Source organism: Talpa occidentalis, unplaced genomic scaffold (assembly GCF_014898055.3).
Source record: "Talpa occidentalis isolate TD23 unplaced genomic scaffold, MPIMG_talOcc4v2.1 talOcc4.9, whole genome shotgun sequence".
Lineage (NCBI taxonomy): Eukaryota > Metazoa > Chordata > Mammalia > Eulipotyphla > Talpidae > Talpa > Talpa occidentalis.
In genome coordinates this window covers 72,628,966-72,641,900 of record NW_023605305.1, presented here as the reverse complement: position 1 = coordinate 72,641,900, position 12,935 = coordinate 72,628,966, and the positions used below count along the sequence as shown (strand labels likewise).

The window sequence follows — 12,935 nt, the reverse complement described above, 5'->3', positions numbered from 1 at the left end:
TAACTGGCCCTCTGCCTGGCTGTCTGAGGCCTGGGGTTCTACGGGGCCTTGCAGGAGAGAATGAATGCTAGGAAGTTGGGTTAATTTTGGCCAGGCTTCACCCAGAGCCCATGGAGCAAGCCTGCACTTGTGAGGCTCTGCTGACATGGCAATTTAGAAAAGAATCAAAATGGGATCTGTATTTCACAAATGCCTACATCAGCAAGCTGGGTTCATCTTTGTTGGGGAGGGGGTTTGAGAAAAGACATGTGGAGTCTTGGCTGGTTTTAATCACCTGGTGTTTGGTAGTGGACATCTGGTCTGTCGGGTGCATCATGGCAGAAATGGTCCTCCATAAAGTCCTGTTTCCAGGAAGAGACTGTATCCTTCAAAGGGAGAGAGACCCAGCACTGGCCATGGAGGTTGGGGTGGTGAGGGCATGTGGCCTGCAAATTGCTTTGTGTAGAAAGGCACTTCTTGTTTCTGGATTTGTTTGTATTTTAAGCTGTCAAATATTGGAATCTTTGCCACTAAAACTCCGATTGCTGCAAACTGAAGGTTAAAACAGAGGTCAGCAGTCATTCATACTACGTAAAAAGTTCACCCTTAGCTAGCAGTTTATTTTTCCATATTTGTGTGTTTAGTACACTGTTAGAATTCCTTTTTCTCACCTTTGTTTTGTTCATGGCACTTCATAATTTTATCATTTCATTTTATTTTCAGTTGATATCTGGTCAGTGGGTTGCATCATGGGAGAGCTGGTGAAAGGTTGTGTGATATTCCAAGGCACTGATCGTATCCTTCCCGGGACCTTCCCGGCCATGCTTTCCATTAAAAAACAAAGGCAGCAGGAACTCAAAGGAAAACTTCGTCATCCTAGACTGTGATCTGAGGGGTTTGTTAAATTAGTGTCATAAACCAAAATGGTTCAGTTTTATATTTTCTTTTTTACTTCACTTTAATGATTTTATTAAGGCTTGGAGTTAAGTTAAAGCAGTTAGCTCTTTTATCAAAAATAGTTTATAAGAAATTACTTACTCTTTAACAAATATATTAAGGTATTTAAATAAACATACTTTTTATTTAGTTCATTCAGTTAACTAGGAAAGTTGCTATCTACATTTTATAAGCTAGTTCTTGTGTAATTGAATTAATATGCTATTTTGTTAGTTATCAGAATGCATTAAAATATTTTCCCCCAAAGTAAGAACTGAAACACACTATATAAGACCTAAGTAAAAAAGATTAAAATGAAGTTTGTGAGGAACAGTATCTGTTAAATTTTCTTTTTTATTACACTGCTGACATTTTGTAGAAAGTTTTTTTAAAGATTCATCTGGAAGGTTATTTGTGACAGACCAAGGAAGTCTAAATAAATTTTAAATGCAAGAGATTAGCTTACATTGTGATCAGTAAATCATATTAATGATACGTAGCATCAAGGAGGATAATATAATAGTTATGATAGCTTTCTTTCCTCATATTCCTCATAGTCTCCCATCTTTAATATTTTTTACTCTAATGTGGTTCTTGATTTAAACTTTTTCATTTGTGTTCTAACCACTTAATATTTTCATTAGTCTTTGCTCTTGCTTTTTTTTTTTTTGAAAGCTTTAAGTGGTCTCTGTTGGCAAATTGATGGTTATTTTTAAAGGAAATAAAGCTGTGTAGTCAGTGTTTTATTAAAATAATTTAGTTTTTATTTTATGAGAGTAGTTTTCTTGTAATATAAATTCTTCACAACATAAACTTAGAATAAAATTTTTATTCCTATCATTTTAATTACCTTCTTTTGCATTTTCTGCATCACAGATTTTAATGTGAATTAAATATGGAACATTTTATTTTATTTGAATCAATTTTCTAACACTTTTACTACTCTTACTGTAGATTCTCTTGCTTCAAACTGTAATTAAAATGAGGTGTTTATTTTGCAAATAAACTAAATTAAGCAGGGGAGAGTTTACATATTCTGAAGGTAAACACTTTAGAAGTATCTATGTAACATTCAGTTTGTCTCAATTCTTAATCATTTTGTACTGTAATCTTTTTTTTTAATTAAGAAATGTTTTCTTCAGAAAGTGCAAAAATAAAAAGTGTGATTACTTTTTAGTGCATTAAGTAATTTAAAATTCAGACTTTACTAATTTAAAATTCCTGCCTTACATATTGACAGCTTAGAGTGTCGTAATTAATAGATTTGCATATAAGGTTACCTTTTGTCATTCTCAAAGCACACTTTAAGATTAACATTTTCCAAAAGTTTTCACAACTTTTTCCAGTATTAGATGAAAAATTATTTGGATAGAACAAGATTCCGAAAAATTGATTGACGTTCTCAGAGATATTATATAGCCTAGGGTAGAAGGAATTCTAGAGAGAGCTTTAGCCAAACCACCTGGTGCCCAAGTTCTGACTCCCAATGGCAGTTATAAATCCTTGAGGAGTGAGGGAGAAACGAGAGACCTGTGGTGGTTAAGTGACAAGAGTCATGCACATGCTCAGATCAGCCAGGCTCATTGGGATTGTCTTCCTTTTCCTACCTTCCTGTAGTCTGTAAAAATGACTCTTTACCACAAATCCAGTATATACTGAGCACCTACCCTGTTTTTGGAAAAGGATTGCTCGAGCTGCTGAACTGCAGGTAAACAGCCCAGAACAAGGGGAGAATCAGAGGGACCATGGGCTGTTGCAGTCTTGACTAGGAGATGATGCCGGCTTGTGCCAGGAAGGTGGATGTGAAGGTAGAGAGGGCTTGAACTCTGTAACTGCTTTGAAGCTTGCTGCTTAACAGAGCTTTGTTAGAATTTTGAGATGTCTGTTAGTGGAAATATCAAGAACACGTGTCAAGAAAGAAGTCTGGGATAGAGAAGACCTCTTGAAACTGGTGAGTACTGAGAGAGAAAAGAGCAAAGGACAGGAGATGAAGCTGCCTGAGGTGGTAGGAAAATGAGAAACAGCAAAAGGAAGCAGAGTGTTGCTCCTAGAGAAAGAGGCACCATACAGGCCAAGAAGTAGAGCACCAAGGGAGGTTCCCAAGATCTGTTAGAAATGTGAGAACCGGGCCTCCCCAGTGGCACAGCGGTAGAGCACTGGGTTGCGAAGCTGCCCGCAGCCTCTACGGCTCCAGTTCGATCCCCGGGTGCTCCCCGGCCACCGGAGGAGGGTCCCACATGGCGCGCAGACCTCTCCTGCCGCCCGCTGCTCCCCTCAGCAGTGTACTTCAGTCCTTCTGCCTGCTCTGCTCCCCGCTCTGGCTCTGGTGAATTCTCTCACCCTCCCGGCTTCTGACTGTACCCAGTGCTTGTGTAAACAAAACAAATAAACAAATAAATAAAAACATGCCTCTATTTAAAATATATATATATATATATATATGAGAACCAAGGATTGACCACTGGAGTAAGGTATGGTCACTGGCAACCTTGATAGCAGTTTTCATGAAGTATGGGGGAAGCCTGATAAGAAGATGTTAAAGAGATAATGAGGGGCTGGGAATTGTACAAATATAGGGAGCTGTTTAAGTTAGTTAACAAATGGGAGTGAAGAAACTGAGTGAGAGCAGCAGATGTGGGACCAAAAGAAAGTAGCATGGTTTTTGCACAGGAGGAAAAAAATCAGGTTTGAATGATGATAGCTCTAGTAGAGGGCAGAATGGTACCAACAAGGAGAAAGAAATTGTAGGTGCACTGCATTCTCTTGTATCCTTGGTTACAGTTTCAGGGTGACTTTCTTTTCTCATCATACCTGTTACCCCATGAAAGAGGCAAAGCTGGTATTTTCTTCATTTTGCAAATAAGGATTTGAGACCCAAGGGAGATTGCCCAACACCCAATGAATGTCTAATGCACAAAGGAGTGTGAAACCCAGGTCCTGCACCTTGAAAGAAAATAAAACACACTCCTAAGTGTTGCAGTGATGGGGTCAAAGCCAAGTAAAACAGAATGGCCCTTCAAAGTTGTCACTACTCGTTCTAAGCCCAGTTATGGGAAGGTGTGTGATCCTGCGCCAAAGGCCGAGCGGAGAACTCAGGGAGCCCAGAGCCCTGTTTCCTGCTTTCGGCATCACCCGCCTGTCCTTGCATCACTGGGGCACTGGCTCCCCACCTGTGTACTTAAGAGTTGAGTAGTTGCTGTAATTTAAAGAGCTTTGAAGGCCTCCTAGGTTGCCTGGGGATTAAGTCTCAGCGCTGGCTGCCACCATGAAGGCCCCCCAAGGTGGCCTCAGTGCCACCAATCCCCAGCCGGGGAGCTACCCACACGGCACAACAGACCTCTCATGTTTCACCAGCTGCTCCCCTCAGCAGTGTATTTCAGTAGATCTGCCTGTTCTGCTCCCCACTCTGTCCCTGGTGAATCCTCTCACCCCCCACACCTCTGGCCTATACCCCAGCTCTTCTACACAAAAATAAATAAATAAAATCTTTTAGAAAAACAAATAAAAATAAAGAACTTTGAATCTAATATAGGTTTAATATGAAAAGTGATTTGTTTTAATTGTAAAGTTGTTACATTCTCGATGTTATATTAGACGTGTAGGAGCCCCCGCTTCAGGTATAGTTACCATAGTGCACCCACCACCAAAGCATCCATAGTCCACCACCATAGTTCAGTTTCCCTATGTAATGTTTCTCTAATTTCATGTTTATACATTCCTCTCATTCTTCAGTTATAAGATAATCTTATTTTGATCTAGAATAGGAAGGCATACAGACCTCATTGTATTCATTTAACTGTGATCATAGTTTTTAAAGATGCAGTGTAAGAGTTGTTTAAATTACTCTAAACGTAGAAATCCGAGTATTTTCCAATATTATTTCAAAATGCTTCTGCTAACCAAGCGAGGTGACATAGGTCAATTAGTATAAATATAATTTAAGATTTTCTTTGAATGGTGTTAGTTTGTATAAATACAAGGCATTCCAGTTGTATTTTCCTCAAGAAACTCGTTAGATATTGATCAGTGGAATAAAGTTATTGAGCAGCTAGGAACACCGTCTGCAGATTTCATGAAGAAACTTCAGCCAACTGTGAGGAATTATGTAGAAAACAGACCAAAGTATCCTGGAATCAAATTTGAAGAACTCTTTCCAGATTGGATATTCCCATCAGAATCTGAACGAGACAAAATAAAAAGTAAGATGTTGTTTTTCCTTATTTGTTTTCATAATCTGAGTGAAGCTTTCATTTTTTCGTTTACATTGTAAAACCCATGAACGCTGAGGAGCCTCGAGTCAGGTCTAAGCTGGAATAAAGATAACATAAAGAGAAAGAAGTGTTGTCCTCAATAATTTGGTTTAACTGAAGTCTTGGGCCAAAATAAAAATATTCACATCATTCTTAAAGACTTTCATGTTAATTTCAGCAATGGAGCTCTAAACAGTTTTGGTGGTATAAAAAAATAACAAAAAAAAAAACAACACTTGAAGAACCTAGCCCAAGTGAGGAGTCAGAAACCACACTTTAGTTGACTAAGAAGACACTCCCCTTCTCTATGCCCAGCACTAAATTGTTTAAGGGAAAGAATAAATTTGTTTCTCTCCTTACCAAGGTAAACTGTGTCAGTCAGCAAAACCCTGTCTCTTCTTGACCTATGTATGTGAACTTTAACTGACCAAACCTAGGTGAGCCTTGTATCTGTTGGGTATTTTCTAACGAAACTGCGGATTTTAAGTGTGTATTACCAACATTGTATACAGGTAGGTCGAGCAGAGGCATCTGTGAAGTGTCATATACTCTCACTTTTGGCACTGCCACCCTTACCTCAGCTCCTACCCTTTGCTACAGCAGCCCTGGGCCTCTCGAGGCTCCTGTCTGAGGTCAAAGGCTGCTCGGTGCCCTTTCCACCCTCCGCGCAAGACCTGTTTCTCCTCCTCTCTGCCCAGATCCAGAGCCAGAAAAATTAAGATTGAAAGCCTCGTTTTTAGTGAAAGTGTCTACTTGACTTATTCTTAGAAAATGGTTCTTTTGTGGACCTCCCCGGTGGCGCAGCGGTTGAGCGCTGGGTTGCGAAGCTGCCCGCAGCCTCTGCAGCGCCGGTTCGATCCCCGGTCACCGGGCAAGGATCCCACATGGCGCGCAGACCTCTCCTGCCGTCCACTGCTCCCCTCAGCAGTGTGCTTCGTCAGTCTGCCTGCTCTGTTCCCCGCTCTGGCTCTGGTGAATTCTCTCACCCTCCCGTGCTTCTGACTGTACCCAGTGCTTGTATAAATAAATAAATAAATAAATAAATAAATAAATTTTAAAAAAAGAAAATGGTTCTTTTGATCTGGAACCTACCAAAACTTTCTCAAAGTTAATACATCTCAAAGTTAATCTATCTGCATTGCCACATTTCTTTATTGTTTGATTTTCAGATGAACAGCATTAGTTTATTTAATCTAATATTTGTTTTCACTCTAGCAAGTCAAGCCAGAGATCTGTTATCAAAAATGTTAGTGATAGATCCTGACAAGCGAATCTCCGTAGATGAAGCTTTGCGTCACCCCTATATTACTGTTTGGTATGACCCTGCTGAAGCAGAAGCGGTAAGCATCTGTTCGAAAGACTTACTGTCAAGGAAGGGCTTACATGTACTTGGATCTTCTGTCAGTGGAATGGCTACATAAAGATAGCAAGAACTAGATTTAAAATGACTCCAGATTAAAAAAGACTGTGACAGGGGTCACAACTCCTTTGGGGACACTTGCAGCTAGGGCTATAGCTCAGAGTGCCTTAGGAGGTCATATGCTTATGCTGTGGTGATGTAATTGTCTACATTTATATTAAATCATAATATGATTTTTCTAATCCATTGTGTACCTGACACTGTCTTGGGCTTTGGTTACATTATCTTATTTATGCAGTCCCTTCCCCCCTCCCCCGCAATCCAAGAGGCTGAAAAACTTGCTGAAAAGCCTAAGTTTATTTCTTCTTCTCTAGAGGCACCTGCTAGGGGAGTTAGGCTTATCAGCCTGGGTCTCCCGTGCATTTTGCCACAGCAGCATTGGTGTGGCTGCCCTTTAGCTGTAAGGTGACCACACAGTGGCATGCCTATGCCTATGCCAGCAGTAGAACACGTTTATGTCTTGGCATATGGATTTTAAGCATTTGTCACATAAAGATATTATTTTTAAGCAAATCTTTAGACTAGCCCATTTATATCAGGATTGATTTGTGAGTCCTAAGGGAAGTACTGTCAACATAACTCTCTTGTGCCCCATCTGTATTTCCTAGCTCAGTATCTCAGTTGCCAAGGTAGGTCTGGCTAATTTTATAATTACTTGTGAACAGATGTTTTTAGGGTGTTTTGATGTCATGTGTTAATTAAGAAGACCATAATAGCCATGTTTTTAATTTTTTTCTTAATTATTAGATTCTGAAGCTGATATGTCACACTTATGAAAATACCTTTAGTAAGCCATGTATTGAATGAACCTACATCTATAGCATAAATAGAAGCCACCCAAGTTACTTTTTCTTCATGTCTCATTATTTTTTTAATTATTTACTTTATATGTAATTTAATTTTTAGCCACCACCTCAGATTTATGATGCCCAGTTGGAAGAAAGAGAACATGCAATTGAAGAATGGAAAGGTAAAGACAAAATTTATTTTGATCCTTACTTATGACATTTTTTTTTTTTTTATAGAGGCATTTTTTTTTATTTATTTATTTGTTTGCTTGTTTTGTTTATACATGCACTGGGTACAGTCAGAAGCGCGGGAGGGTGAGAGAATTCACCAGAGCCAGAGCGGGGAGCAGAGCAGGCAGAAGGACCAAAGTACACCACTGAGGGGAGCAGCGGGCGGCAGGAGAGGTCTGCGCGCCATGTGGGACCCTCGCCTGGTGGCCGGGGAGCAGCCGGGGATCGAACCGGCGCCGCAGAGGCTGCGGGCAGGTTCGAAACCCAGCGCTCAACCGCTGCGCCACCGGGGAGGCCCTACTTATGACATTTTTTTAAATTGAAGTCACACTGCATTCTAACAGTATTATATAAATATTAGCTTTGCATCATTACAAATCAACATCTTCTGTATTCTTTCTAAGGGAGAGGTAAGAAACCCTGCGGCCTATTTATCCTACTCTGCCCACCTCACAGTAAAAGTACAGAAGGAACTTGAAGAACAAAATTAGAGAGGAACATGTATGAATTGCATAGCATTTGCTTTGAAAGAAAAAATAAGAACTTTTCCACATGATCTTACATTATCAAATCTTAGTTTATAAATTGAATTCAGGGCCTCCCCAGTGGCGCAGCAGTTGAGCTCTGGGTTGCGAGGCTGCCTGTAGCCTCTGCAGCGCCGGTTCAATCGCCAGCCACCAGGCGAGGGTCCCACATGGCGCGCAGACATCTCCTGCGGCCCGCTGCTCCCCTCAGCAGTGTACTTCATCAGTCTGCCTGTTCTGCTCTCTGCTCTGGCTCTGGTGAATTCTCTCACCCTCCTGTGCTTCTGACTGTAGCCAGTGCTTGTGTAAATAAATAAATAAATCTTTTTGGAAAATAAAGAAATAAATTGAATTCAGTAATCATAGCACACTTACCTTCATAACATCTTGCAAATTGTTGAGTAACCCCAACTCAGAGACACCTGTAAAGCAGATATGGGGGACTCATCTGGGGTCACTGAGCTTCTGCTGCATTCATAATCTGTATAGTTGTATGTATATTTTTAAATAAACTTTGGAGAAAATGGCAGATCAAAAATATGCAAGTAATTATTATTATTACTGTAAGATTAGCCAAACAGCCCACAATAAACTAAACCAATGCTGAACTAATAATTTTTCATTAAAAAGTAGAATCTTTAGTAATTAAGAACTATGTTCAATGCAGTCAAATCAGTCATCTGTCCTGCCCAAGGGCTCTGCCCTCAGGATTCAGGGGGCCAGTGCCTGAGTGTGCACACACTTAGCAAGCAGTTGCACCCAGCCACACTCCCACTCTCATAGGCTTCAGTAAATATTTGCAATGTGCTAATTTTTGTCCATGAATACAAAATTTTAGGAACTCCTAATTAGCTTACTTAGTAGGTAGTTTTTCTTACAAATGAAAATTGAGATTGAAGCCAAGCAAAGATTGAGGTACTTGTATTAATTACTGGCCAGTCTGCAGGGGTGTCTAGTACACATGTGGATGCTGATTCATTTGTAGAACCTGATGGGGACAAACATGCCAGTGGGCGTGAGAACATCTACTGCTTTAAAATGGTCTGTGAGAACCATTCTGCTTGTTGGTTCTCTCCCTCTCTCCCCTTTTTTCCTCCCCCTTATAGATTCAAAACTATCCTACATTTTTGGCTGCCTTAATAGTAGAATTGAGGGGCCTCCCCGGTGGCGCAGCGGTTGAGCGCTGGGTTGCGAAGCTGCCCGCGGCCTCTGCGGCGCTGGTTCGATCCCCGGCTGCTCCCCGGCCACCACAGGAGGGTCCCACATGGCGCGCAGACCTCTCCTGCCGCCCGCTGCTCCCCTCAGCAGTGTGCTTCGGTCCTTCTGCCTGCTCTGCTCCCCGCTCTGGCTCTGGTGAATTCTCTCACCCTCCCGCGCTTCTGACTGTACCCAATGCATGTATAAACAAACAAATAAATAAATAAATACATAAATAAAAATACATGCCTCTTTAAAAAAAAAAAAATAGAATTGAGGGCCTCCCTGATAGTGCCAGGGGTTAAGCGCCAGTACTATGAAGCGATCCGCAGCCTCTGCAGCACGAGTTCCATCCCAGGCCAGCCAGGGAGAAACCACATAGCGAAGCAGACCTCTCCTATCTCTCCGCTGCTCCCCTCAGCAGTGTATTTCAGTCTGCCTGCCTGTTTTCTTCCCCTCTCTCTCTATGGTGAATCCTCTCACCCCCCACACCTCTGGCCTGTACCCTAGTTCTTGTATGCATAAATAATAAATAAATCTTTTTTAAAAATAGCTGAAGAGAGAATGAGTGAAAACATGGGTATTTGGGTGTGGGCAGACTTTTAGTGAATTAACTTTATCTCACAACTAAAATTAGCACATCCTGCTGCTCTTGGACTGTTCCAATTGATTTGGAAGCAGGGTTTAGAGATGCAAAGAAACTGATATAGTATCTTAACCCGAATTTCTATTTAAAGAGCTAATTTACAAAGAAGTAATGGATTGGGAAGAAAGAAACAAGAATGGTGTTGGAAAAGATCAACCTTCAGGTTAGTGATTGCTTTAATATCTTAATTGCGTAATGTTTTTCTTCCTATCTTCAACTTTCATAAGTAGCTGTAGTATGTTCAGTCCCAACTTGACCAGTGTAGGAATTTGAAAAGCCCATGTGGAAAATGTCTGTTCTGGTTTGTTCTGGTGGTGGCAGGAAACATTCTACTGATGTGCCAGCACCAAGTTAACCACATCATAACCATTCTTGTTTCATCCTTGCAACAACTGCTGTCAGCTTCATTTATAGATGAGGAAATTAAATTGAGACCCCTTTCAATGTGCATGCCCCTTTGTACTCCTCCCACCTAGTTTAAATTATTGTGAATCTAGGTGAAATGGGATTTGATTTTCTTTTGAGAAAATTGTATAATTCTCCCATTTTTCTGCTTCATCTAGAAGCCTGACTAACAATTTGGTAATTTTTTGATTATTTGAGGCATAACATATGGTATTAACTTATGTTGTAGGGTTCAACCTGTTTACTAAATGAAATATTTGGTGTATATTTTCCCACTCACCTTTATTGGTGCTCACACATTTGCTCACATACCACAAATGTGGGTTGCACTACTAAACTTTTTTCTTGAATTTTATTTTCATCATGACATATGTGTCACGTGCCTAGAGCTTATATAACTTCCACATGAATTTTTAGATGTTTGTTAGCTAAGTGCCAATCTAAGACTGCAGACACTGACCTCTGAGTGTGCAAGTGTTTTATCTCTGCTTAGAACAGACGTAAATATGCATAGTAGAAAATAGGACAGTTTCATTTTCCTTAAAAGGACAAAATGAACTTTTCAGGATTTATAAAAATAAATAAACAAGAAAGCACTACTTTTTTTTTCCCTTTTGTCTTTTTTTATTTGTATACAGTCCTCATTTCAGAAGGTGTTTTTTATTGGAAAAGAATCCCTCAAAGGTTTTTCTTGGACTAAGTGTTTAGGATTATAATCCTAAATGCTGTTTTTCTTGGACTAAGTGTTTAGGATTATAATCGAAATATCTGATGCAGCTGATTCCTATTTGAGCATAGCCCTTTTTTGTGCTACTGGTAGTTTTAGGATAAATTTAGCAATTTTCTTATCATATCTTTTTAGAAGCAGCAGGTATTTTTTAAGTAGCTGACATGATTACACATGAGCATATATGTGATGGTTAGCCACTGCGAAGCAAAGGAGAATGTTGCAGGGAAAGATCCAAAACTGTGTGGGATTTAGAGCCTAAAAAATGACTCCAGGAAAAGTTTGAAATGTATGGTCAGCTAACTTCTCATTTCTACTACTAGCTAGGACAGGAAACTACAAAAGGACAGAGTGGAGAAATGGTTTAAAGTGTCACTGCCTGGATTTGCAGCTATGTCATGCCTCAGATTTTATTATATTTGGTTTTCTTAGCACAGATGCAGCAGTAAGTAGCAACGCCACTCCTTCCCAGTCGTCATCTATCAATGACATTTCATCCATGTCCACTGAGCAGACACTGGCCTCAGACACAGACAGCAGTCTGGATGCCTCAACAGGACCCCTTGAAGGTTGTCGATGATAAGTTAAAAATAACAAGTTTGTCATCAGTGAAGGAACTCTTGCTTCCATGGGCCTGAAATGCTTGGGAATTTTGAAGGAACCAAATAGAAAACTCCATGTTCTGCATGTAAGAAACACGATGCCTTGCCCCCTACTCAGTTCTAATAGGATTGCCTGCTTAGATTATAAAATGAAGCAAATTATGTCTGATGAAAAAAAGTGCAAGCCACACTTTTAGAGATTTTGTTCAAGATCATTTCAGGTGAGCAATTAGGTAGAGGAATTATTATTTTTAAGTATTACAGTAATAGTGTAACAATTTCTCATCCTAGGTAACTGTTGGAACTTATATGCATGTAACCACAGTACTTGCTCATGCCATCTAGTACTTGGAAATCAGTATTTAAATGCCAAATAATCTTCCAGCTACTGCTGCTTCTAGAATTATCTCTTAATCCTCTTTAGTAATTTGGTGTCTGTCCAGAAAAATAGATTCGTGTGTATTAATTGGCCAATACCATATTATCATACCTTCTTTTATGGAATGATTTATTCTATCTTTTGTATTTCAGAAAGAATATAATTAAATCTATTTAATAAATAAATAAATAACTTTCTTAAATTTGTCATGTTTTGGGCTGAGAATTTTCACTGCTAAAATCAAGACACTTTGTTTTCTCTAAACTGTCTCAGTCTGAGATGACTGTCCTTTCAACGTTACTGCATGGTGAAATTTTAAGCTTTGTTTTTATGCTGCTGAAGACATATATACTTTAAAATCCTATCTTCCCTCTCTTTTCTTGGTCTTCTAGACTTATTTAAAATGCTACCTTGAACTTTACCTTCTTTGTTAGCCACATGACACTGTGTGTCAATAATATGATGGCAGATAGGTTCTTGAATCCATTATCTACCATTAGAGCAGAATCCTACAAAATGATCACCAAAGATGACTCCGGTCACTTATTAAGTGCGCACTTTGCCTGAGACTAGACTGGGTCGGTCCTTTCTCACCTTAAGTAAGTCTTTTGAGGTCAGCTACATGATTAACAACAAGGCACCTTTCTCTTTTCCAACACTACCTTCTTTATTGACTTTCGTTCTTTACTAAAAGAAACCACATAAATCCCCCTTAGTTCTATTTCAGGAAGCAAGTTTGTTTTCCACTTTGTGGAGGACTTTTCTTTTCCTAAGGGAAATCCACAAATATTCTTGGAAAATGTCTTGAGAGATATGGGGGAAATGCCCTGAAGAGTAATAATTAACTATTG

At 39.8% G+C, this 12,935-nt stretch overlaps 1 protein-coding gene across 4 annotated transcripts in view; it reads left to right on the top strand.

Moving 5' to 3' along the window:
* Positions 1-12,280, top strand: part of MAPK9 (mitogen-activated protein kinase 9) — a 51,798-nt gene extending 39,518 nt beyond the window's left edge. For 2 of the 4 annotated variants that reach the window (XM_037500557.1, XM_037500560.2), the window contains exons 7-12: positions 703-774; positions 4,932-5,114; positions 6,381-6,505; positions 7,492-7,555; positions 10,063-10,134; positions 11,541-12,280. In XM_037500557.1, the coding sequence (XP_037356454.1) occupies positions 703-774; positions 4,932-5,114; positions 6,381-6,505; positions 7,492-7,555; positions 10,063-10,134; positions 11,541-11,683 (659 nt within the window). In that variant the 3' untranslated portion in view covers positions 11,684-12,280. Of the gene's footprint in view, positions 1-288; positions 361-702; positions 775-4,931; positions 5,115-6,380; positions 6,506-7,491; positions 7,556-10,062; positions 10,135-11,535 lie in introns of all 4 variants that reach the window. The other 2 variants (XM_054691881.1, XM_037500561.2) reach the window with 2 other exon arrangements.
* The last annotated feature ends 655 nt before the right edge of the window (positions 12,281-12,935 follow it).